This window comes from Cheilinus undulatus, linkage group 10 (assembly GCF_018320785.1).
Source record: "Cheilinus undulatus linkage group 10, ASM1832078v1, whole genome shotgun sequence".
NCBI classification, from domain to species: domain Eukaryota; kingdom Metazoa; phylum Chordata; class Actinopteri; order Labriformes; family Labridae; genus Cheilinus; species Cheilinus undulatus.
Window position 1 is genome coordinate 34,817,905 of NC_054874.1, and position 24,005 is coordinate 34,841,909.

General features: G+C 38.6%; 1 protein-coding gene across 6 annotated transcripts in view; it reads right to left on the bottom strand.

Moving 5' to 3' along the window:
* gria2b (glutamate receptor, ionotropic, AMPA 2b) overlaps nt 1–24,005 on the bottom strand; it is a 126,716-nt gene that overhangs the window by 8,973 nt on the left and 93,738 nt on the right. For all 6 annotated transcript variants that reach the window (XR_005992448.1, XM_041797306.1, XM_041797305.1 and 3 more), the window contains exons 7-13: nt 17,692–17,859; nt 10,410–10,514; nt 10,211–10,318; nt 9,614–9,820; nt 9,135–9,502; nt 4,744–4,942; nt 488–735 (exon numbers count right to left, since the gene is read on the bottom strand). Coding sequence is in view for 5 of the 6 variants with exons in the window: in XM_041797306.1 (XP_041653240.1) it covers nt 488–735; nt 4,744–4,942; nt 9,135–9,502; nt 9,614–9,820; nt 10,211–10,318; nt 10,410–10,514; nt 17,692–17,859 (1,403 nt within the window). In the remaining variant the exon portion in view is untranslated. The remainder of the gene's footprint in view (nt 1–487; nt 736–4,743; nt 4,943–9,134; nt 9,503–9,613; nt 9,821–10,210; nt 10,319–10,409; nt 10,515–17,691; nt 17,860–24,005) is intronic.

Here is a 24,005-nt window from a genome sequence, read left to right on the forward strand (position 1 = left end):
AAGGTTATTAATGTTAGAAAAGAGCAGAAAAACAAGTGAAAACTGTTAAGCATGTAGCAAACATTGAAATAGACAGAAGTTCAGACAGTACTGGACATAAAGACTATAGGAGAGCAGTCTAAATTAAGATTGAATGCTTGTATCAATGGGAAAGGTTCAGATTATAATTTCAAAAACTTGGTAATTAATTAAAGTAGGTCTCAAAAACTTATGGGGAATCCAAACAGGATAAAATGACCAAGTCTAAATGATCTCTGCATGTCATTACAAATAGTGACATAAGAAACTTTTCATCAAATTCATCAAATATTCAAAACATTTTGTTTGCAATTTATCGACTTACAATAAATTGCAATGGTTTATCAGGAATTTGAAGGGGGCTTTACCTCATCTCCGTATACAAACCAGAGACAAATAAGCAAAGCTACATCAGGGTAGGTGGGATACTATAACAACATTGGACACATTGTTATACTATTCCACCCACCTTAATGAGGATCCTTTCGGTGTGGCGATCCCGTAGCCTTTGGAGTCCAGGTTGCCTCCCACCTTCATGGTGTCGCAGGGTTTCCGCTGCTCGATGTACTCGTTCATGGTGGACTCGAGCAGGTACGCGTACTTCCCCTTAGACTTACGGACCCTCTGTACTCCCTCAGCTGTGGTTTTCACAAACACAGAGGGCTCAGCGCTGCGCATATACGTCCACATTTTGTCAAAGAGGGCGATTTTTGAGCGCTGTTTGGAAACAAAAAACAGAAGAAACACCAGCTGTCAACACAATCAAGTCATGAGAAATTCACATCACACATACCTAAAACACTTCCAAATGTAGTTTTCCTTAAAGGCTTTTTGACTTATATCAGAAGCAGGACAGTAAGAAATTGGGGAGAGAAAGTGGGGAATGACATGAGGGATAAGAGTCACAGGCTGGATTAAAACCCGGACTGCCAGGTTCAAGGGCTACAGCCTTTGTATGTTGGATGTGTGAACTAGGCAATGGTACCCCAGACATCCCACTTTTTGAAGAAGTCTGTAGGTCATTCTCTCACTACACTGGGTTCATGATACAAATTTATTGAGATTTGTGGACATTTTCTAATTTCTACACAAACTTGATAGGGGCTCAGTAAATAATGATAGTATCTCCATTCTCAGGAAAAAAATGAATGTAAAATCCCCCCTTTTCTTTATTTTTCTTTAAAATTATAAGTACCGTAAAGTAAAGAAAAGTTGCACTACCATCATATGAGATGGTTTGTTTTGAAGGGTCTCCAAGAGGGGAAAAAATAGTTCAATCTGTTTTCCTGTGCAATAGTTTCAGCTGCACTCAGCAAAATACACAACACGCAGTTTCTGTGAAGCTGTGTAACTCTTTATACATGTTCACCATGTAACATTTGCAAACCTGCTAACTACAATTGCTATTTGGGCTCTCAGCCAATGTTGATAGTCGTGAAATAAAGACCCAGCCAAAGAGTCATTCCCCCACTGTCGCTGGTCACTTGATGACTTAATTTCAAGAGTCTTTTCAATCAAACCAGTAATTTACAAGGTGTATTTACTTAACAATGTAAGACTGTGTCCTCTAGATTAAGTTAAGACCTAATGAGGGAGAAAAGCTGTTGAAAAGTGGCACTTATATGTTAAATGGCCATGAGCTTGTATAGCACTTTTCTAATCATCTGACTACTCAAAGTGCTTTTACACTGCAGGTCACACCCATTCATTCCCTTTCACTCCTCATTCACACACTGTTAGCAGAGTTTGCTATGGAGAATTGACCATCAGTATCAGCTAATCCCCTTCAATCCTCATTTCCATGCAGCTGACAAAACTGTGGGAGCAAATTAAGTGTCTTGCTCATGGATGTGTGACTGTAGGAGCTGAGGATCGAACCCACAACATCTGACTACAACCAACTCTACCTGCTGAACCACAGTCGCCCGCTTGGTCTAAATCAATGCGAATCCCATTATGTTGTGGGCAGTGTGGATGCATCTTGCAACACACCATGAATATCTATGATTTTCCAGTAGCATAGAGTCTAGTGCCATGTGTGATGGTGGCAGCCGTATTTGTGGTCATCATGGTGTAGGTACTTTATTCTGGTATTGTGGTCAGACCGGTTCATAGGAAACAGCTCACTTTCTAAATTAAATATAAAATGTCTTTGACACCAGATTTTACTGCAATAACTTTACATTTAATAGTTGTTATAAAAAGATACCAGTAAAAATGTTTTATTTCTTTTCCATTTTTTTCTATACTGCTTATCCCGTTGGGGGTCATGGGCGGGCTGGAGCCTATTCCAGCTGTCACTGGGAGAGAGGCGGGGGTATCCCCTGGACTGGTCACCAGTCAACTGCAGGGCTGACATTCAGAGAAAGACAACCACGCACACTTACACTCACACCTACGGCCAATTTAGAGTCACCAATTAACCTAATGAGTATGTTTTGAGGGTGGGCACGCGTCCAGGGACCTTCTTGCTGTGAGGTTATTCTGAGGTTATTTTGTAGGCTATATGAGTTCAAAGAGTTACCGCTCTAAGATCACGAAGATCATATGATTAAAGGCAGGTGCATGCTGATTGTCTCTCAGTTAATTATTTCTTCAGTATGACATGATGAGCCTAAAAATGTATTAATGCTTCAGAAGGCTTTTTATGTTCACTTTAGGATCATTTAGACTAGCAGACAGGTGCAGTAAGGAACCTGTATGGATTAAACTGGTCCCCAAAGAGGTGATTTTTATTTATTTATTTATTTACCTGAACGACCAATCAATTGGTTGGTGCCTGGGTGCGATTTTGGTCGACCAAGTTTTTCTTTGGTTGACTACAGGCCTACTGTTTTCTTCAGCAACCAAAGTTGAACATTTAAAGTTAAAAGCCAATCATGTCCTCTCCTGATTAAAGTAGTATAGTTTCTTCTCAGATGAAAATGTCGATTGATTAAAAAATAAATACAGTGACTGTGTTTACATGGACTTGAGTATCCCAGTTATGAGTTGTTTTATTGTATTCAGAATACTGTGTTTACATGCACACAGAGAAACCTGGTTGTTCATATCCCTGTATATATGAGATAAACTAGTATCCCGGTGTGCGCAGGCATCTGTGATGTCATTTTACAACACAAAATGAGGTAACTTTGTGATTTGAGAAAAATTTGATCACTGTCCATTTTTTTGGGCTTAACACAATTAAATGCCAACATCAAGTTGCAGAAATGGAATCACATCGTTCCAACAACGGGAGAAAACAAAATGAGTCTTGTTTATATCAAGAACGTTTGCTTACAGGTATAAAGCATCTGCAGAAAAGAAACTGAGGGGATGGCAAGGAATGAAAAAGATATCTCAAATGAATAAGCTTAATATAACTTGATATTTCAAGTTATTATGACTATTAGGCATTATTATTATTATTATTAAACACTACAAAAGTTTGGCAAAGACACCAAGAAAGAGCAAAGTCACTTGCAGTTGACTTACCTCGCTAAATATCTGTCCCGGAAACAACTACAAAATAAGAGCATGTGAAACAGGGGCTGCTCAAAGTAGACCTTGAAAAAGATTACGCTTTTACTTTGAAATGTACACTGGAAGAGTTATCATTTCTAAATGTCAGGACTGGGAGACGTTGATGAACTGTGCAGGATGCTTACCAAGTGTCTTTTCATCTTCAGCTCACAGAGCTCTAAATCCCAGTTACTCATCAGCAGCCATTCTCTTTCTCTACAGTAAAGTACAGTCACGTTTCTATCATGGCCGAAAAATTAAACAGTTCAGTTCATTTTTAATCTAAATATGAGTGTGTTTTGACACAAAACTGCCGTCAGTTTACAGACTGACCCACTGCAGACACAGTTGCCCAATTGTCACTCTCTCTGAGCATAGGGATAAGCTGATCCTCTGCTTCTTTCAAAGTATCTGAAGTTAAATTAAGTTAAATCAAAGTTGCACCTACACAGGTAGTCTACACCTGTCAGAAAAGGGGATACCGCATATACATGGCACAGTATCCTGTTTTCTCTTGAAGTTCTCCATGTAAAAACAAAACGGGTATCTCAAAACGGGGATACTGTAATATCCTGGTTTCTGAAGATGTATACATGTACAAAGAGAGACCGTGATACTAGGACCCAAGTCCATGTAAACACAGGTATTGCAAGACAATGTTGTGCCCCCTACTTAGTCAAATACAAGATTACAATATTGCCTTAAACACAGAATAATATACTAGAAAATAGGCTAATGAATACATCAACCTATGCCCAATTTACTCTTTAAAAACAGCTGATGTATCATGTGATAACAATGATCTATATCTTGATGTGGCAGACAGCAAATTGTGAGTTAAAGTAAACAAAATCTTTCATCTAAAATGATGTAGCCTTTAATGGTACAGGAATACTGTGAATAAGCCTGTACTCAGTCTTGTTATTTTAACCAGTACAAGAAAGAGAAAATGAGTTATTTGAATATCCTTCATTAATATCACTGTGGCTGCTTTCTTGTCTTTCTCCAAAATTCAATTTTCGGTCCATGTTCAGAGACGATCTCAGTCTGCTGGGGTTTCAACACGTTCTTGCTTGGAAGATTAAATTTCCACCAGGTTGTATTTTCAGCAAAGGACCATGGTTCACTAAGAAAGTGAAGTGTTGCATTCCTGCTGTACTGAAGCAAAAACTGAAAGCTTTGGTTCCCAAAGGCAGAGAATAGAAAAAGAGCATCTCTTACTCTAAAAAACTCTTTAGTAGAGCCAGCGTCCAGTGTCCCATAGGCAATCTCAGTCTGTTTGGCCAGGTCCTCTGCACTCTCAATGGGGGACACCATCCTCTCAACAGTCAGGAAAGCAGCCAGGTTTGCAGTGTAGGAGGAGATGATGATTAAAGTGAAGAACCACCAAACACCACCGACAATGCGCCCAGACAGAGATCTGTTGGCAATTCAAACAGAGAAATTTCAACATTTTTAATCATTCAGCAGTACTTCACACTCTTTTAACAACTATCCAGCTACAAGAAAAGATTCAGCAACTGGGCAAACCATGTAAAGTTTCACGTATGTTAACACTTATTTAGTGGGTGTGAAGTATTACTACAGAAAACGTACTAAAGAACCACTTTGATTAAAAAAAGGGCTACCATGATGTTCCCCAAGAAAGGTGTGTTGTACGCACATCACATAAAGTGTTTCGAGACCTTTCACTTTTAAAATGTTGCCATGTTGCAGCCTGATGCTACAATCATTTTTTATTCATTTTGCTCCCATTAGTGAAGTAAAAACAGAATTTTTGATATTTTTGGAAATGTATTAAAAATAAAAAACTGAAACATCACATTAATCTAAGACACTTTACTTAGTATTTACTTAAACACCTTTGGCAGCAAATAAAGCCTCAAGTCTTTCTGATATGGTGCAACAAGCTTTGCACATCAGGACTGGAGAATTTTCTGCCATTTTTCTGTGCAAATCCTCTATACATTCAGGCCGGATGGGGACAGTCAGTGGACAGCCATTTTCAGGTCTCTCCAGATATGTTCAACATGGTTTAAGGGCTCCAGCTGGGCCACTCTAGGACAGAGTAGTCTCTAAGCTTCCCCTGTGTCGTCTTGGTTTTGTGCTTGGAGTCACTATCATGTAAGAAGGTGAATTTTCAGTCTAGTCTGAGGCCCTTACTGCTGAGGAACAGGTTTCCATTGAGAATACTTCTGTAATTTGCTCCATTCACATTCCCTCAACCCTGACCAGCCTTCCAGTCCCTGCTCCTGAAAAATATCCCCACTGGGTGATTATGTTTCCACAACCATGCTTCACTGTTGGGATGGTATTGGACAGGTTAAGAACGGTGTCTGATTTTCTCTAGACATAATGTTCAGAAATAAGGCCAAACGGTTCAACCCTGGTTTCTTCAGTCCAGAGAGTCCTGTTTGTCTTAGTCTGAGAGTCCTTCAGGTGCTTTTTTGCAAACTTCAATTGGGCTTCATGTGTTTTGTGCTAAGAACAGGCTTCCATCTAGACACTCCCATAAAGCCTGGATCTGTGGAGGGCTGCAGTGATTGTTTTCCTTTTGGACCATCAGGTTCTTGGTCCTCTCTTTTACAAAGGCCCTTGCTCAGTCGGCAACCAGCCCTTGGAAGAGTCTAAATTGTGCCAAACTTCTTCCATTTGTGATTTCTGGAGGCCACTGTGCTCTTGGCAACCTTCAGTGCAGCAAAAAATTTTTGGTAGCCTTCCTCACATCTGTACCTTGCAACAATCAACAAACACTTTGCATTTATTTTAACACTCCATGTTAACACCAAGACACATCAACACAGAATGACTCCCTTTTATACCTTCCCTCTGCTAATCATCCACTGGAACAAACCATCCCCCCAGGTATTCACCAAAATCCTCAATTTATATATATATACATAATCCATATTTACAAACCATTACCAAAAAATATAAATAGATTATTAATAAATATAAACACACCTAATAATTTACAAAAATATATACACTAAAATGCAAAGATAAAACTCCCCTCTACCAGCTTCCTACTTAGTGGCTCCCACCCCAGAACTAATAAAAGGTTTAAAGCCCCCAGGGAACTCTTTTACCCGAAACACCCTGGGAGGAGGAGAAGAGGCAGAGGTAAGTTGTCCGCACATTCACATACACATTTATATCAATGATTCTATTAGTTAATTTATACTCACAGCTACACAATTTGTTTCTGCACCTGAGTAAGGCTCAACTGAGTATTTAATTTTGCTTATAGGAGCAAGACAAGGCAGAACGGCCCAGCTGTGTGTCAGCTGGCTGACACACAAACTCCTCAACCGAACACACACACACACACACACACACACACACACACAGACCTACCCACACTATTTTATTGATCAATAAATCTGTAAAATATTTGTTGAATGTGTCATCCTTTACTTTCAACAAAGTGTTATTTATTCTAAATAGATGTTAAGAGTGCATAACCATCAATATTACCAGAAATACACATAAATGGCCATATTTAAAACTACACAAATGCCTGGTAACGGCATGCCGTCGTTACAGCTTGGTTTTTGCTCTGATATGCATCGCCAGCTTTAAAGGCTTCTAAAGAGAGGCGTGCACCTTTCCAGGTCATATCACATCAATTTAATTTACCACAGGTGGACCCCAATCAAGGTGTAGGAACATCATCAGTGATCAAGAGAAATGGGAGGCACCTGAGCTAAATTTCAAGTGTTGTTTCAGGGGGTCTGAATACGTACCTCAATGTCAAATTTCAGCTTTTTTATTTTAATAAAGTTGCTAGAAATCTAAAATTCTGTTTTCACTTTGTCATGATGAGGTACTGAGTATGGATTATTGGGAGAAAAATGAATGGAAAAAATGACTGTAGCATCAGGCTGCAACATAACAAAACTGAAAACAGCGAGGGAGGTCTGAATGCTTTATGAGTGCACTGTAGGTGCAGAGCAATTCTACAAAAAGTAGCAAGGAGATATGGCTGCAAATCAACTTATTACTTTGAAAAAATTTGATCAAATCACTGTTTTTCCAGTGGTGGTCTTCTTCAGGTAATAATTCGATGAAAAAAATAGAGGCCACACTAACATATAACATTCGCACAACAAAAACGTATACATACAAAACATCATGTTTTTTTGTAATATATAGTTAAATAACTGTGTGGATTTAAGTCTGCGGCTGTGAGAAAACAGGGTAAGGAATATAAATTCCACATGTCCTGTTTTCTTTTCAAGCTCTCCAGGTGGTGAAATTGGGTGTCTCAAATGGGGAAAAAAGCTTATCAAAATTTCTGTAAATCGGATATGATGTTTTCATGCACAAACACAAACAAGACTCTAAAAAGACTTGATAAAAATGGGATACTTAAGTCCACGTAAATACACTCACTATCTTGATTGGGAGTCAAGCTGACACTCCACAATCACATCAAATGGATGAAATGTAAGAGACATGTTGATTCATCTTTGTGGTATCCATGAGTCAAACCTTAACAGCAGGATTGCTGAGGACATGAATATCTATTAACCTTGTATAAAAAGTAAATCTAAAAAACAAAAACAAAATAATAATAATAATAATAATAATAATAATAATAATAATACCAGCCACAAGATATTAAATTCCTCTAAGAACAGCAAAAATGGGATCTACAGGGTGTGCATGAAATATATAAATAAAAATCATAACTATTGAGGTAATCTAGAAATTTTGCACTAGTTTTTAGCCACTGATGAAGAAATTATGTCCAAATTAGATTCCTGTTAGGACTAAGTTTAAAGCAGTGATTTAGTTCAGAGTATACAAAGGTATATCAGTTTCTGTTTCTAATGATGGCTGTGGCCATATTGAAAATACTAACTAGACTAACTATTGGTGAACCTATCAGCAGTCAGAGAGTTGGGGCTGAGGCAGAGCTTCACACTCCTGGTAAACAGAGTGCACCTGTCAGTTAGATCAACCATGCCCTTAACAGTCCTCTTCTCTAAGCCTTAAATTGATCCAAATGGATAACCTGCAGAAATAGTTTCCTCTCCTTTGAACTGTTTGCTAGTAAAAATAATGAGCCAATCAGACCAAAAGTGTGTTTTAAACAGGCAATAAACATGTTTATTTTTGCTGTAAACGTTGGCATTTTAATAAGAGTTTTAATGGTAATACATGGACTTAAACACTCAGCCTCAAGTGAACCCTTGAGGAACGGCTATTTTAGGCGCCTCCTCATTTGCCTAATTTATAAACACTGAAGGTTTATGCTTGTTTTGTGTCTTAAAAGTATTCTGCTCAAAAATGCTTAGTTTCAAACTTTATTTAGCTTTTTGCATTGACTTCAGAGTAAAACTATGGTTAACAGAATCTGTTTATCAACAAGTGTTGAACCATCAAAAAGCAGACCCACTGGGGTTTAGAGCAGTGTCAGGCAATTGCCTGACTTAATCATTGTCTTGCTTATTTATCCCAATAGGTCAGATGGATCTGATACTTCACTTTGGACTGAAGTGTCTGACTGCCTAGCACAACCGTCCATGACGGGCAAAGTGCTGGTGAAACGATCCTTTCAGGTGTGCTTCCACTCTAATTTCTGATTTGGTAATTTTCCAACCTACCTTGGTGAGATGTCACAGCCTTGGCGCATGAAAGCTCCGAGAGAGAACCACAGACTGTTGAATATGCCAAACTCATTAGTTGACTCATTGGTCTGGATCTGTCCATCCTCATACTCTTCAGTGTGCCACTCATATGGGCTGAAGCGGCTAACGAGGAAGAGCACCACACTGACACCGATGTAGGCGAAAACAATACACATCCAGATCTCATAGGCCAACGGGTCCAGGAAAGAGAAGACCCCTGGTTTGGATTTCTGAGGCTTCTTTATCATGATGGAGATTCCCAGAGACATGAAAGGTTTAGAAAAGTCAATCACTTCCTCTCTAACCAAAGTGATGGTCAGAGGAGCCACAGCAATGTCTGCTTTCTGTTAGACAAAGGACAAAACAGGTCACTTTAAACCTCTAAAAACACTACAAATCTGATGAGGGAATCATATGTTGATTTGTTAATTTACTCCCTTTGAAAGACAACTTACTCCATACACTAACTCTCCAACCATCCCATTCCAGATCTTGGTCTCTGCATCTCTGGCTCCATATTTTCCGTCTCCTACTATCTTCAGTTGGTATTTGAATCCACAGTGCTTCGCTATCTCGGTAGCCAGATCTACACAGTAGCCCTCGTAGCGCTCATTGTCTACAAAAAGGTCGGCATTCTTCTTTAGCATGACATATGGAGCTTCCTGAGGGACAGAGACAAAAACAGAGAACACTGCTCAGCACAAGAGGTTTGAATTACAAAGGGTATTAGCAGTTTCTAAGATGAGCATTTCATACCCGACTGACAGGCCATTATGAATACAAGAGGGCTATGGTCTCAAACAACCACATAGCTGTCTGAAGAAATGAATGGCTCTGTTTTATACTGGCTGTCAAACTGAACACAGGAATCAAATAGACATGGCAGGGAATAAGAGACTATAATCACAGCTAAGTTTCAATTCTAACTTAACCTTGTTGTAATGCTACAAATCTACCAGTGACTGTTGCTTTCTTATGCACCATATTTCTCGAGCTACTAAACACTAGATGGAAAACAACCGTAACACAATAAGTCCACATTTAATATTTACCAAGATGGTGGTTACAATAACAGTTTTGTTTTCCATTCCTGTTGATTCATTGGCGAAGACGTCTGATTTAGTGACAGCCATTTTGTCAACTTCATTCCAGTATCCAATCTGTTTGGAGGAAAAAATATTACTTGTAGGATTCTTTTTAAAACCATTCACAGTTATATTATACCAAGGAAGGGGGGCACAAAATGCTGACCTTTACAGGACCATTGGTTTTCAACTCCATGATATTCACAGAGTAGTTGACTCGCTTGCCATGTTGATCAAACTGGATGTTTCCTGTCAGGCCTTCCACACGAACCTGGATACAGTACATCAAACTGTTACAACATGGCATCTTCAAACTGACGTTTATTGCATAGATTAAAATGCCAAAGCAGAAATCAATTTCTAAATGCATTATGTTGGAAAAAAATTGCTGTAAATGTGAAAAGACGTAATTTTGGACAGTAAGAAAGTTTGTCTCTTTTTTTGGGTGGGGCTAAATGTGTGGCCTGGTGACACATGTGAGCACCAAATGACACAGAGATAAGCAGCTCTGGGACCACAGTGCACTGCCATGTCAAGAATCAGGCTATTTATGGAAGTGATGGTCTTAGTGTCACTTGATACAAACATAGCACTACCATCTTTACCTGCTGAAAGTGTGTTTTAACCCATATCTTGCTTGTCTTAAGTCCAGGATGATTAAAAGAAGTGAGCTGTGGCTGTTACATTCATTCATACATACATTTTCTTTCCATCAAATTTGTTGCAATAAAAGGCTCTACTTCTCATTTTCATGAGAGGCTTTAATTTTGAAGAGCAACATCAGGAAATGGGGTGTGTTCAGCTGCAAGTTGAAAACTCAGAGTCACATGTGCATTCAATAGCACACACATCCACAGCATCAAAGAGCAGGTATCACCTGCCTTACTTCTCATGATATTTAGGGTGCTTCACATTAGGCCCAGTTGTTTCGAACCGTGCCGCAGCGCGATTCCTCCCCTCCCCGTTCCCCCCGCTTTCTACTCCTTACATTTTAAAAATAGCAACGTTACTCCTATTTCATCTCAGCTTGTTTTCATTCTGGCTTGGCATTGTTAAAAAAACACAAATAAAAAACCCCAAAACCCATCCGGATAGAGTGAATTTAATTGTGGTTGGATGCGAAGTATTAACATAATACCATTCTGACACCCAATTGGTTTGTACGCGATCCATTGTAGCTTCGGACATGACACAAATCATGTCACACACGAGGAAACTGCAGACATATGTAGCCTAGTACGAAGTTGTCCACGGAGTTTACATCTTTCCCAACGGCGATTATCTGGAGAACGGGGTGCTTGGAGACTGAAAGGAGGAGGACACAGAGGCAGCACGACAACTACAGCCGGTGGGGAGGAGGTAGAGACAGCGTTGTGAGAGAAGGCGGAAGCAGGGCAAACAACCCGGGCTGCAGGTTAGGCTAAGAGTGGCCCCACACAAACCTGTTGTACCAAGCTTCTTTCTCCTGAGTGCCCGCTCCCTCACCAGCAGGATGGATGACGTGAGGCTGCGGATATCTAACCACCATTTGGATGACTGTGTTTGCTGCTACAGAGGAGACTGCCAAACTTAATTTTGTTGTGTTTTTATAATACAATGACAATATACGACTATCTATCTATCTATCTATCTATCTATCTATCTATCTATCTATCCATACCTCACACCATTGGAAAATCTGACAATATAGTCTTTAGAACCACCAAAAAATGAGTTTATAGTGACAACAGCATGTCGGTTATTTCCTTGTACCCCGAATGGAGAGGCTATTTTCCTCAAAGTGGAAACCTGGGTTCAAATCCACTTTGTGGCTCCTTTCCCTCATATTATTCTCCACTCTCCCTCCCCATTTCCCAATTATATCCTCTCTCCTAATTTAATAAAAGCCAAAAATTAATATTGGGATGTTGTTTGTTTTTGTTGGAAAGATTGGACCGGGCCCTAAAATTGCTGGTTTATGCTATAGTATGTACCTTTCCTGATCTTTTGTGATAGAAACTGTACCTGCAAACTCTTGGTATGAGGTAATCCCTTAACATAATATTATCAAGCAAGAGGGATTGTCTTTGATTGTCTATGACTTGTCTGTTTAAGCTAGAGAGACATCTTTCAACCCTTCCTATTACGCTGTAGCAGTGGGGATGGACACACTGTTCTTCTCTCCTTTTCCTCAAAGCTGGTTCCAGGTTCTTAAATGATTTTAATTTGTTTCAATTATTACATTTTGGGTTATTTTAGGGCTAAAGTTACACACAATTTGTAGGACGGTTGTCACAGTGTTATACATGCTTTCACGTGACAAATACATCTAAACACCCTAACCAAAAAGGCAGTAATGTACATAACTGTTTGCTAACTGCTAGTAAACAACAAACAAAGAAGAGCCAGGCATAACAAAGCCCTCGAAGATTAAAGTTACATTCAGTAGCAACTAGTCAGAAGATACTGCAGAGCCACAAGACCCACCGACTTCTATCCCTCTGCTCAACTTGTCTGCACTGTTTATAAAAAAGTCTGGCAGTAAAAGTAAAGAGTGTCAAAGTTATTACTGATACTAATCCATTTTAAAGGCTACATTTGGATAAGTGGAAGAAAAGGAGCCTGGCTTTAACTATGTATCAAAAGTGCGTAAGCCTTGTCACAAGTCCTTTTCAATGTTTACATAAACCAGTCTGTCTGTCATCAAACCAACCAAAATAACCCCTACACCAGCTGTTCTTTAAGAACTACTTAAATGCACCCTTTATAAATCAGAAATATAATAACTCGGATACCTTGCGGCAGATGCAAAACAGAATAGCACAGCTTTTAGCATGTTATTTATCTCCAGAAATGATTAAAAAAAAACTGCATTTACATTTATGTGAATGAGGAGTAGGGGAGGAATATTCAAAGTTCAGCACAAAATTGCCCCTTTGACATGCACCTCAGCCTCATTACAAACTACCTGATCCTCAGAAGCGAGCGCTAGCTGCAACAGGTACTTAAAGTGGTATAAATTACCACCATATGAAATTGTGTACTAAAATCTGCACTATTTGTCTTCCTTTCTCTCATTTATCTTCTTTTCATCTCAGTCAGTTGTTACTGTGTAGTCCAGAATAAACTTGTAATAACAATGCACTGTGGAACTGGTAGGAACTCAGCATAAGCCGCTTTAGATTAAAACATACGTATGTTTAAGATGAACATCTGACTCTGCTGCCATGTGTGCCTCTCATCTTCTTTCAGAAAGAAAAAAAATATTTTTTTTTGAAAAAAAAAAAACAGAAACAGAAAATCAGCTGAAGGGGCAGTGATGAGTTTGAAATGTCATTTGTTTTACAGTATGCAATAAAACATCGAAGTGCCTTATGTGTGCACTCTGCATGTTCAGCACTGAGATGTTTTGATTTCTTGCACAAAATTAGTCCAAGATATTCAATTCTGCTTTCAGAAAGAGCAGAATCAGCAAGCGGAGATGTTTTTCTTGTATTTTTCAAATTGTTTTCTTGGACTATTCTTTTAAAAGGGAGAGATCAAGTGCATATGGATGATGGATGGACTATCATTGCGCACAGTAATTTGGTGAAAATAAACACAACATCAGTCCTAAAATCCTTTGATTTACCTTTAAAAGAGTGTAAAGATCACTGTAGCATCTTCTAGCAGACTGGTGCAGCCTTGTATAAACAGCAGTGATGTGTACAATGGTCAGTAATATCTGCGCTTCATCATCCTATGTCTCGTCCTCTCAATCAAGTAAATGTCTCTTTACTTCTCTGTTTATTTTTATAATTATAGACCATGTCAGAGTAAACGTGTGGTGTAAGGTCAGTTTCAGTCTGAGCTGCTGTTAATTCTCATGTAAGAAAAATCCTGAACATTAAAATTAATTAATTGATAATATATTGCTTTAAGCAGCAGTAAATTTTCCAAACTTACTTGGTTGTCTGATAAAAATGAGTTTTATGTGTTTCAGTAACGACAGCAGAGGTACAGATGTGAATGCGCTTTATTTTTTCCATTTTTCCAGTCTCTAAATCCCACATATCCCATCATGATCTAATGTGCCTACAGATGTGTGTTTGCTGCATGTCTCTGCAGGAACAAGTTCTTAGCTGGAAATTTGTTTTTTTCCTTTTTTTTTTCCTGTCTTACTCTGTCATTGCAGCGTTGGTGATCTAAGCACACAGCCACTAATGTGCCATTTGGCCTCTGGGAAAGCATGCACTAAAAGTGCTAGGCTGACAAAATTTGGGGGCAGTTTTGCATCTGCATATAATCAGTGCTAGAGATGGTACCAAATTCTGTACTTTTATGGGTACCGACCGAATTCCGCCGGTACTACCAAGTGTTGATTCACATAAAATCAAACAGTACCATATATTTTCCATGCCACACGCAAACACAGCATTGCATAAATTAGGGAGTAAAGACAAAGCAAGCATGGCTGATAGGAAGAGATCGAAGGTATGGCTCCAATCTTCAAAATACGATGCAGATTACGCTGTAATATTTGTGACGTGAAGTACAAGGCTTGTGACATTACAAATAGTATTTGATGTCGATATATTTGATATTTGGTACTGTTTTGGTATAAATGTATAAATTCTGAATTTTTAAGGTATTTTTTTAATAAAGGTAATAACATTTATCATTACGTACACACACACACACACACACACAAAAGTACAGAAAATGGGTACCGTTGTGTACTGGTACTGATTTGCAGGTACTGGGCATCGGTACTGCACCGGTTCAAATGTGAAAGGTAACCATCACTAATCAGCACCTATTCTTTAGTGGATTATTTCCAAAACAGGAGCTCTTTGTGGGCGTAATTCTTGCAATAAAGTCTGTGCACAGCAAAAAAAACTACCACATTGTTCAGGGTGCTAATAGTTTGTTTTGCTTTTCAGTTGAATTTATTTTATAACTTCAAAGCAAGAGATTTTATTCATTTCTGTGTTGCCTGTTATATTTCATTGTTACATCATCAAGCTCTTTTTATTTAATGTTCAATGCACAACAGATAGAAAAAGCAATCACAGGTAGTTTTAAACAACACTAGATGGAACAAGCTGGAACTGTCACTACTTTCAGTCAGGGTTAGAAATTAACTTTTTTTTTGCCTGCCTGCCTCTTTGGCCGGTCCATTCAAATAATCTACTGGCCATCCTCATTTTTTTCCAGCTGCTGTATTTTAATGATCAGCATAGTGAGATGAGGTATACATGACTTACAGCATTCAAGGCAGGTTAATCAATTTGTTTTTATGAGCTTACATTAAGCAAGTTATCACAGTCATAAAGGTAATGCTGGGATGTTATTTTTATAGTGTATAATACTGCTATTTCCATATGTCCCATAGTGAAAGACAGCAGGATTTTTTTTAGAACTACTTAGGCATTTAAAGGACAAGATCAGTAAGAGAACAGATGCGCCATTTTCTTTACAGGGTTCACCAAGATGATCACAGACTTTAATTTCTTACAGTACATTTAACAACAAGAATTCTAGGTTAAGTTTTTCATCCAATAAAGTGTCTCTATTTCCTGCAAATTATAACCAGCAGATTCTCAAAACTGTAATGCAACAGTGTCATTTCTGACCAAGTCACCCTCTTTATTCCAAAACCTTATTTTATGTTGAAATGTCTGATTTGCATGACTGACATTATTATTCTTGTTATTTGGGGTAACTTTAGGACTATTTTACATAACAATATTAAGCATTAAGTTTACACATGCTGTCAAAAATGAACTTTCCCCATGCAAATGACAAATGCGAACGTACGTCGCTTTGGATAAAAGCATCTGCTTAATGACATTGTAACACTATAACATTGTGACATCTGAAAAACATTATGTCTTGGTCAGAGAGCTTGTAGATTTGCTTGGCTCTGCTCCTAAAGTCAGTAGGACAAAGCAGAAAAATCAGGATTTAATTTATACTGATTACTGTCACAGGTGATAGTAAATAGTGATTCTTATTTACTACCCCAGGGGCTGGTAATTTAAGAAAATTCACCTGACACTGCTCAAAAACCTGACACCCTGCTGCCAGTTAAAAAAAAAAAAAAAAAAAAAGTAAAAAAGAGAAACCAGAGATGTCACACTTCTTGTTGCTTTGTTCCTGTTTAACCAAACCCATACAAAAACCCCAAAACCAAGGTGCAAACAAAACTGTGATTTGTGTGAGCTGTTGCAATTATTAAAGAGTGGCTGAGTTGACAGGTGGGTGTGTTGTAGTCGTTGGAGGCTTAAAGTCTGCATTAATATAAGCTTTGTCCTATTAAATTGACCACAGATCAGTTTGAGACAAAAATAGCAACTGCCCTCACTGAGCTTCCCCTTTCAGAACCAATAAATGGCATCACTGAGACGCCATCAATGGTGTATACAGTCCAGTTTGCTCACACATTTAAGTTTTAAGAAGACAACTCAGCTTCAACTCAACTCATTTAGTGTCACTTGTGACAGTAACTGGACTGAAATCGAACATTTCACTTTGTTTCATTTCTATCGCCATAGTTAAGCTGTGGAATTGCTGTTAAACCAGAAGAACTATTGATATTCTATTTGCTAGAACAGTGGCTGCTGCTGTGTCATGTTTGACCAAATGTTAGGCCAGATGTTAGGGGCTAAATTGCCATAGCAGAATTTTATTCTCAGTCTCACCCTGGGAATAAGTTGGTAAAAGGATATAATTTTCAAAATCAAAAATAAGCAATGATAAAAAAATTGTCACTAAAATGGAAAACAATTATGATTATTGCAATCTCAATATTGATCAACATAATCATGATTATCATCTTGTCCAAAATTGTGCAGCAAGGCTACCTGTATGTGTTTTCCATTAGGAAGACTGCAGCAAATTAGTCAGAACAGCAGAGATTAAATTAAAAAGAAAAAAAAAATCAAATATCAATAATTTTGTCTGTTGAAGAATGATTACAGCATCAAAGGCTCTTGATTTCCTCTAACATGTTTCACATATCTAACAGTTACTTTTTTTGTCTCCATCTCCTCACTTGTGGATTTTCAAACAGAGTGAACATTTTCAGAACTTTAATACCCAGGGCTCAGATTTACTTTTTGGATCTATTCTGTGTTGTTTTTGGTTTAAAAGGCAGAATCAGCTCAATTTTCTCTTCTTTTCAAGATCAGAACATGTAGCTTTAGCCTGAAAATCTATTTGAACTCTACAGCTTTATTCCTCAGCAGGAGTGAAGGCAATCTTCCCTTTGCATCATAGCTCAGAGGACAGTCCATGGGTAAACCTCTTGTTTCTCCTCTGACAAAAAGCTGTCAGTGATTCTGTTTGTATCCACATGCAGAGTGAGAACATCAAACTCTAATCAGTCTCTGTGAAGTGCTTTCTTCCTTTCTGGGTGCAATTTTTAAGCTGTTACCATGGCAACAAGTCTCAACCAACAAAAGATGCTTGCATTTGCTGTGTGTTACCTGTTTCAGTGCTCTTTCAATCTCCACTCCCTGAGCCCAGGGAACAGCAGGGTTAGCCAGGCAGTCCCCATTGTTGGCCCTCCTGGTGAAATCGATGCGCTGCTTGTGCAGATAGCGGAAGGCCTCTGTCATTACCTGCACCGCGTCATAGGTCAGCGCTGATGTGTACTACAGCAGGAAAATGGGAAAAAACTCTCAGAAGGTTGCAAGAGAAAAAGGAATCCCTCTCAGCATAATAATAATCATTGAGTAAACTCTCATCCAACCATGATGATGTACATCCCTGTGCAGAAGACCCTTCAAGTTGTCTGAAGTTAAAAGATTTACTGCTTTTATGAGATTTCACAGTCATAAAAGCATGCCTTTCTGCTGCTGAGCAATACAGAGAACTTTACAGTTTTGGTTGCCACCTCTTATTATTTTTATTTTTTTAAATCAAATAAAGTTGTTCTTTAACTGGATCAGTTAACTGATGAGGACACACGCCTGGTATATACTTCTACAGAAAGCTGTCAGAAAAAGTAAACCCAGAGAGAGGCAAATACTGGACTGATCCCGTTAAGACCCTCCACTGTTCCTATAGAGAACAACATGGCAGAGACTTCTCCTGATCCTGACATCAAACATTGTTTAAACCTGAGCAGAATTTGACTGTTTTTTGACAAACATTACAGCCCCAGAACACTGACTGAAAGTGACAGCCAACAATGTTCTTCCCAATATCATTTAGTTAATTGAGCTAGCTACTGTTAGCTAATAAGCTAAGGAATTGCTCGCCTTTCACTTTCCAAACAGCAGCATTATTGAGCCAAACGCAGAATTACTACAATAATACTATCTAGGGCTGATAGAAAATATTGATTCATTTAAATTTTGCAATATTTTGTGGCGATACTGAACCCATATGTTTTTTTATGCTTTTATTGACAGAGGTGGACAGTGGACATCAGAAACAGGGATGAGAGAGAGATGGGGGGAGACACGCAGGACAGTGCAACAGGCCAGATCCAAACCTGGGCTGACTGCTTACATGGGATGCACCTCAAACAACTAGGCCACCTGCACCCCAACTGTATCCGTGTTTTAAAATGTTGTATCAATATTTTATTAATTAATGATTTACTTTGTTGGTGCGGTAGTAGGGGCTGCACAATGGCGCAGGGGTTAGCACTGTTGCCTCACAGTCGCTGGGCCTTTCTGTGTGGAGTTTGCATGTTCTCCCCGTGCATGCGTGGGTTCTCTCCGGGTACTTCGGCTTCCTCCCACCACCAAAGACATGCTTGTTAGGTTAATTGGTGACTCTAAAATTGGCCACAGGTGTGAATGTGAGCGTGCCTGATTGTCTGTCTATATGTCAGCCCTGCAACTGACTGGCAACCAGTCTCGCCCAATGACATCTGGGATAGGCTCCAGCCCCCCCACAACCCCAAACGGGATAAGTGGTATAGAAAATGGATGGATGGTGTGGTAGTTTATGGTGTTTTCCTCTCTTTAGACCAAGAGATTGTGCAAGCCTTCCCGCCTAAGCGAGCTAGTCGCTCGTACCTTTCCAGCAGAGCAGCAGTGGGTTCTGCAGCATTTAGAGTGGATATGAGGACTTCTTTTATCTTTCTAAAACAATACAGACAGTACAGACTTAGACAAGACTGAAGCGGTTTGCAAGATATGTCATGCCAGAGTGAAACACTCAGACAACATGACAAATCTGTAAGCTCATAGTTAGACATCAGAGCGATAGCATTACAGCCAACAGCTAACGTGAAGAGTGGATGCCTGTTGAAGCTACCGCTGGTCTGTACTCATGCATCCATAACTACATAACTATACAGTCAATACTTTATTTAAGAACCTGCACTGTTAAGAATGACGGCCTCCATAATACGATAAAAACTCTGTGGCCTGTCACGTCATGCCCTCCCCACAACACAGTCCAGCAGTCCTTAAAGCTGGGTATGAGGACAAGCTTGTCTCTCACAGACTCCCTCCACAAACACCTCACCATTTTTTCTTTCAAAAAATCCTGCAAGCATTTTAATTCATCATAGCAAAATCCTAGATATTTGTATGTCTCAAATGTATATAAAACTAAAAAACTCAGTAAATATGCCACATATCTGCATTTTGAGTACATTTCAGCTCATAAATTCACCAGGAGACTGCCATGTTTTCATCCACATCATGGAGTATGACGTCACTGTTCCGCAGGGCTCCTCTCCATTGCTAAGCAGTAACCATTTTTCAGACGTTTTTTCTGCTTGCAGCTGTTGCTGACATGAGTTAGCTGCATGTTGTTTTTGTCTCCCTGCCGTCAAAGCTCTATCATTCCTACAAAGTTTTACCTCAGTAAACCTCCATCAAGTGACTACATTGAGTGTATAGTGGGAGTGTGCCGGGAGCTTTTCAAAATAAAAGTATTATGTACATAGAATGGAGTTTCTCCAAAGAAAGGCTAAAGCAGACTTTTACTTTGAAAGGCACAAACCGGAAGTCCTTTCGTATTGTGTTTATCTTTACCTGAACCATGTGGAAACAGAGAGCCTCATAAAGAAGAGAAGTTTGGGGAACAACTTTATTAAACAGACGCATTTTAGCTCATGGCCTTCATCTGGTTCATAAAGATATAGATTTCAAACATTTTCTATCCGTGTGGATGTACATATTTGCTACAACAAGGTAAACATGGCTCTGTAGTCATCATTTTCCTGTCTAGAACAGATAACTCCTCGTGGTGCAAATATAATATAGAAGAGACCTCTAATTTTAGAATTCTCCGTGCGTGAGATGTGCTGCATTTCTGAGATGCAGCTCTAACACTGGCTGCCAGTCTGAAACAGGTTACTGCATAGGATCACTGCGGAACTGTGACATCACAGCGCCAGCACAGACCAAACGGGACCAAAACATGGCGGTTTCCTTGTGAATTTATAAACTCAAATGACTCAAAATGCAGGTATCTTGTGAGTTTTTTAGTTCATTATGTATATGAGACATACAAATATCTATCCAACAAGATGAACTTGTCTGATCATGCAGAATTCCTTTTAAGAATAGCTAAATTTGATTATATTCTATATTAATCAATATTACATAGTAGTAATTATTTATACACACACACAGGCGATTTTTTTTTTTTTTTTTAACAAGGGGGATGCACCTTGCTAACCCCCCCAACACCACCAATCATGGTTAGTCGCACTATCTCAGGTGGACCTCATAAAAACGCTTTGCCTGTGAGACGTCATGGTGCCTTCAAGTGCAACTCAGAAATCTAACTTGTACTTGAATGATAGGCAGGTTGTGTAAAATGGGACAGTTAATATTTTTTGTTATTTTCCTTTGTAGAAATGCAGATATTTGCCATACCTTATTGTTCTTTTATTACTGGAGCATTTTTAAAATAATGACAAACATAGCAAAGCACCACCATATATTCCAGTTTTCAAAATTCAGAAAAAAACCCCCCAAATTAAATGTTAGCAGTAGTTGTTATCAGAAAATCCCAGCATAATCTTGTACTGGGGGTCTCTAGGTATCCCTCTGATTTTCTATGTTATTTGAATGTAGCACTTTTAATAATTAGATGTTAAAATCATTAAAAAAAATCTCATTCATTTCTACACTGGCATATTATAAAATATATTTAAAAACTTATCAAATTGTGTTTGTTTTAAATTTATGTGTTTAAAAGTAATTAATAGATAGAACATTAAATTTAATGCAGTGAACTGAGTTTATTCAGGCAGGATTTTCTCATGTTTCTTACAATAAACTAATAAAGCCAGTTAGAGTTCATGTAAGAAAAAACTCATCTCAGAAAAAAAGTTTAACATTACTGAGCAACATCTATGAACTAGTAAAGCACTCGGAGAGCGCAGACCTCTGCCATTAGCTCCATCTCCCAATGGTACAGAATCCTTTAAAAAAAATTCCTGGATCCAGACGGTGATCCAGATCACTCCCAAAATCTAATCAGTTCTTCCTTATGCCATTTCTGACATTTCCTGAAAATTTCATCAAAATCCGTCCACAACTTTTTGAGTTGTGTGGCTAACAAACGAACAAACAAACTAACAAACTAACTAACTAACAAACCCACCTGAACACATAATCTCCTTGGTGGAGGTAGTAATGAACACACGGAGATGGGCACAAATACATCAAAAAGTATATTGTTACAAATACTCGCTAAAAATGTAACAGAATACAAATAGAAAATATAGGATGAGAAATGTAATTAATTAAACTACAAATAATTTTTTGTCATTTCAAAATACAAAAATGGTTATACAAACTGATATAAGGCTGCAACAATTAAACAATCACCATAGCTGGCAACAAATCAGTTAATTCACTAATCATTTTCACTACCTTTTTTAAGACAACAATGTCCCCATTTTCTGATTCCAGCTTCTCAAATGTGAAATGTTCTGGTTTCTTTATTCCTCTGACAGTGTATGTGCTCTGGAGACTTCACGTTTCCACATTACAGTTACGTAAGCTGAATACTGACAAATCTGGCTGCCAAACAATTTGTGATATCACAAATCTTGCACACACTGTAGGCCCACTTTTAAATTTTGGTTTCAATGACAACAGAGAAACTTTCCACTTTCAGCAGATTAATGTGAAAACAACCTACAGCAGTGGTACTCAACCTTGTTCTACCCAAGAGCCTAATTGTCTTAAAAATACTATTGTGAGAGCCACAATCCAAAACCAGGCATGTGATGATCAATCTATCCATAGCTGAAATGAAACAGTGAATTGGTGGATTATTGTGTGGTTAAAGGGGATGCAATAGGCTACATAAAAATGTCTGTGTAGTGTCAGAAGAAAGGATATTTTACTGATAATAAGCATATTTTTATTTTATGTAAGTTCCACCTGGACTAAAGTCTTCATAAAATACCAGAATGTGCTGACTTACAGCTATGAGAAGCTTTTCAAAGAGCTGATGAATCATGGGTGTCTGTTTGGGTATTAATATTTCATATTTGGACATTTACTGTAGTTCTGTGACTCTGTTAACTTAAAGGGACGCTTTCAATTTTTTTTCCCTCTAATTTTTGCCCTGGGCCTCCAAAGGCTAAAACCGGCCCTGCCTCACACCTGCAGCTCCCCCTCACAAATCGTTCTGTCAGTTTTTTGCTTTCTTTTTCTGTTTCTGCCCTTTTGACAGTATTTATCATTAGTAAATTTAAGATCAAATGAAACACCCACGTTTGGACAAGTTTTACTCAATTTTACATTATTATCATCATTATTATTATTATTATTATTAGATTACAAGTCATCATCAAATAGGAGTATGGGAGAGCATCGGCAGGAAGTGACTGAAGAAATTTGTTAAAACGAGGGCATAAGAAGCTTTACTTTAAACACAAGACAGCACACCTCTATGAACGAACTTGCTGAAGAGACGCGCCACAAGCAGACTTCCTCTGCGCACTTTTACGCACGTCCCTCTGTACAAGGCGCACTCGACGGTAATAATATACAAGTTTTCATTTGAATTTTGAAGTTAAAGTCTGTCTTCTTTGTGTGGACTCAGATTCATTGATATCACTTATTGCAAAGAGTCTTTACTGTTGACAGTTTTCACCTTTACAGAGGTTTTCAGGAGGATTTTCTAAAAGTAAGCCTTAAAAGAGCCGCAACTGGTCACTAAAGAGCCACATGCGGCTCAAGAGCCGTGGGTTGATTAGGCTATCACTGGCCTTCAGTGTCAAACTCCAAGCTTCACTGTACACCCAGGAGGAGGGAGTGAGGGAGGCGGGGTAACGGCACAGCATCAGCGCATTGAACAGGCTGTGTATCCATGGGACACTACAAGTTATGCTGGATGGGAATGCCGACGTGAAAATTGGGTGGTAATTAAACAGTAGCAATCCGCTGCAGTTTAATACATAAATGGGAAACCCTGTAAAGGATCAACGAATCAGGCAGAACATACTCAACTAAGCATCCCTGCTCTGCCCTGACAGGAGATGGCAGGTTAACAAAGGGGACACATTTTGGTCATTTTGCTAACAAGGGGGACACCATCCACCCTGAAATTTCCTACTGTACACACACACATATATATATATATATACTATTAAAAAATCACAATATATCACCTCGCTTATAGTATCACAATGTATAAGAAAAATATCGCAAAAATATTGTATCAGTATCTCTGTATCCCAATACGTATCGAATTGGCAGATTCTTTCCAATGCACAGCCCTAATACTATCTGTTCTTTTATAAACTTTCAGCCTGTCATCAGTGTAAAGAAAAGGATACCTAACAATTGTTGATACTCTGGATTTA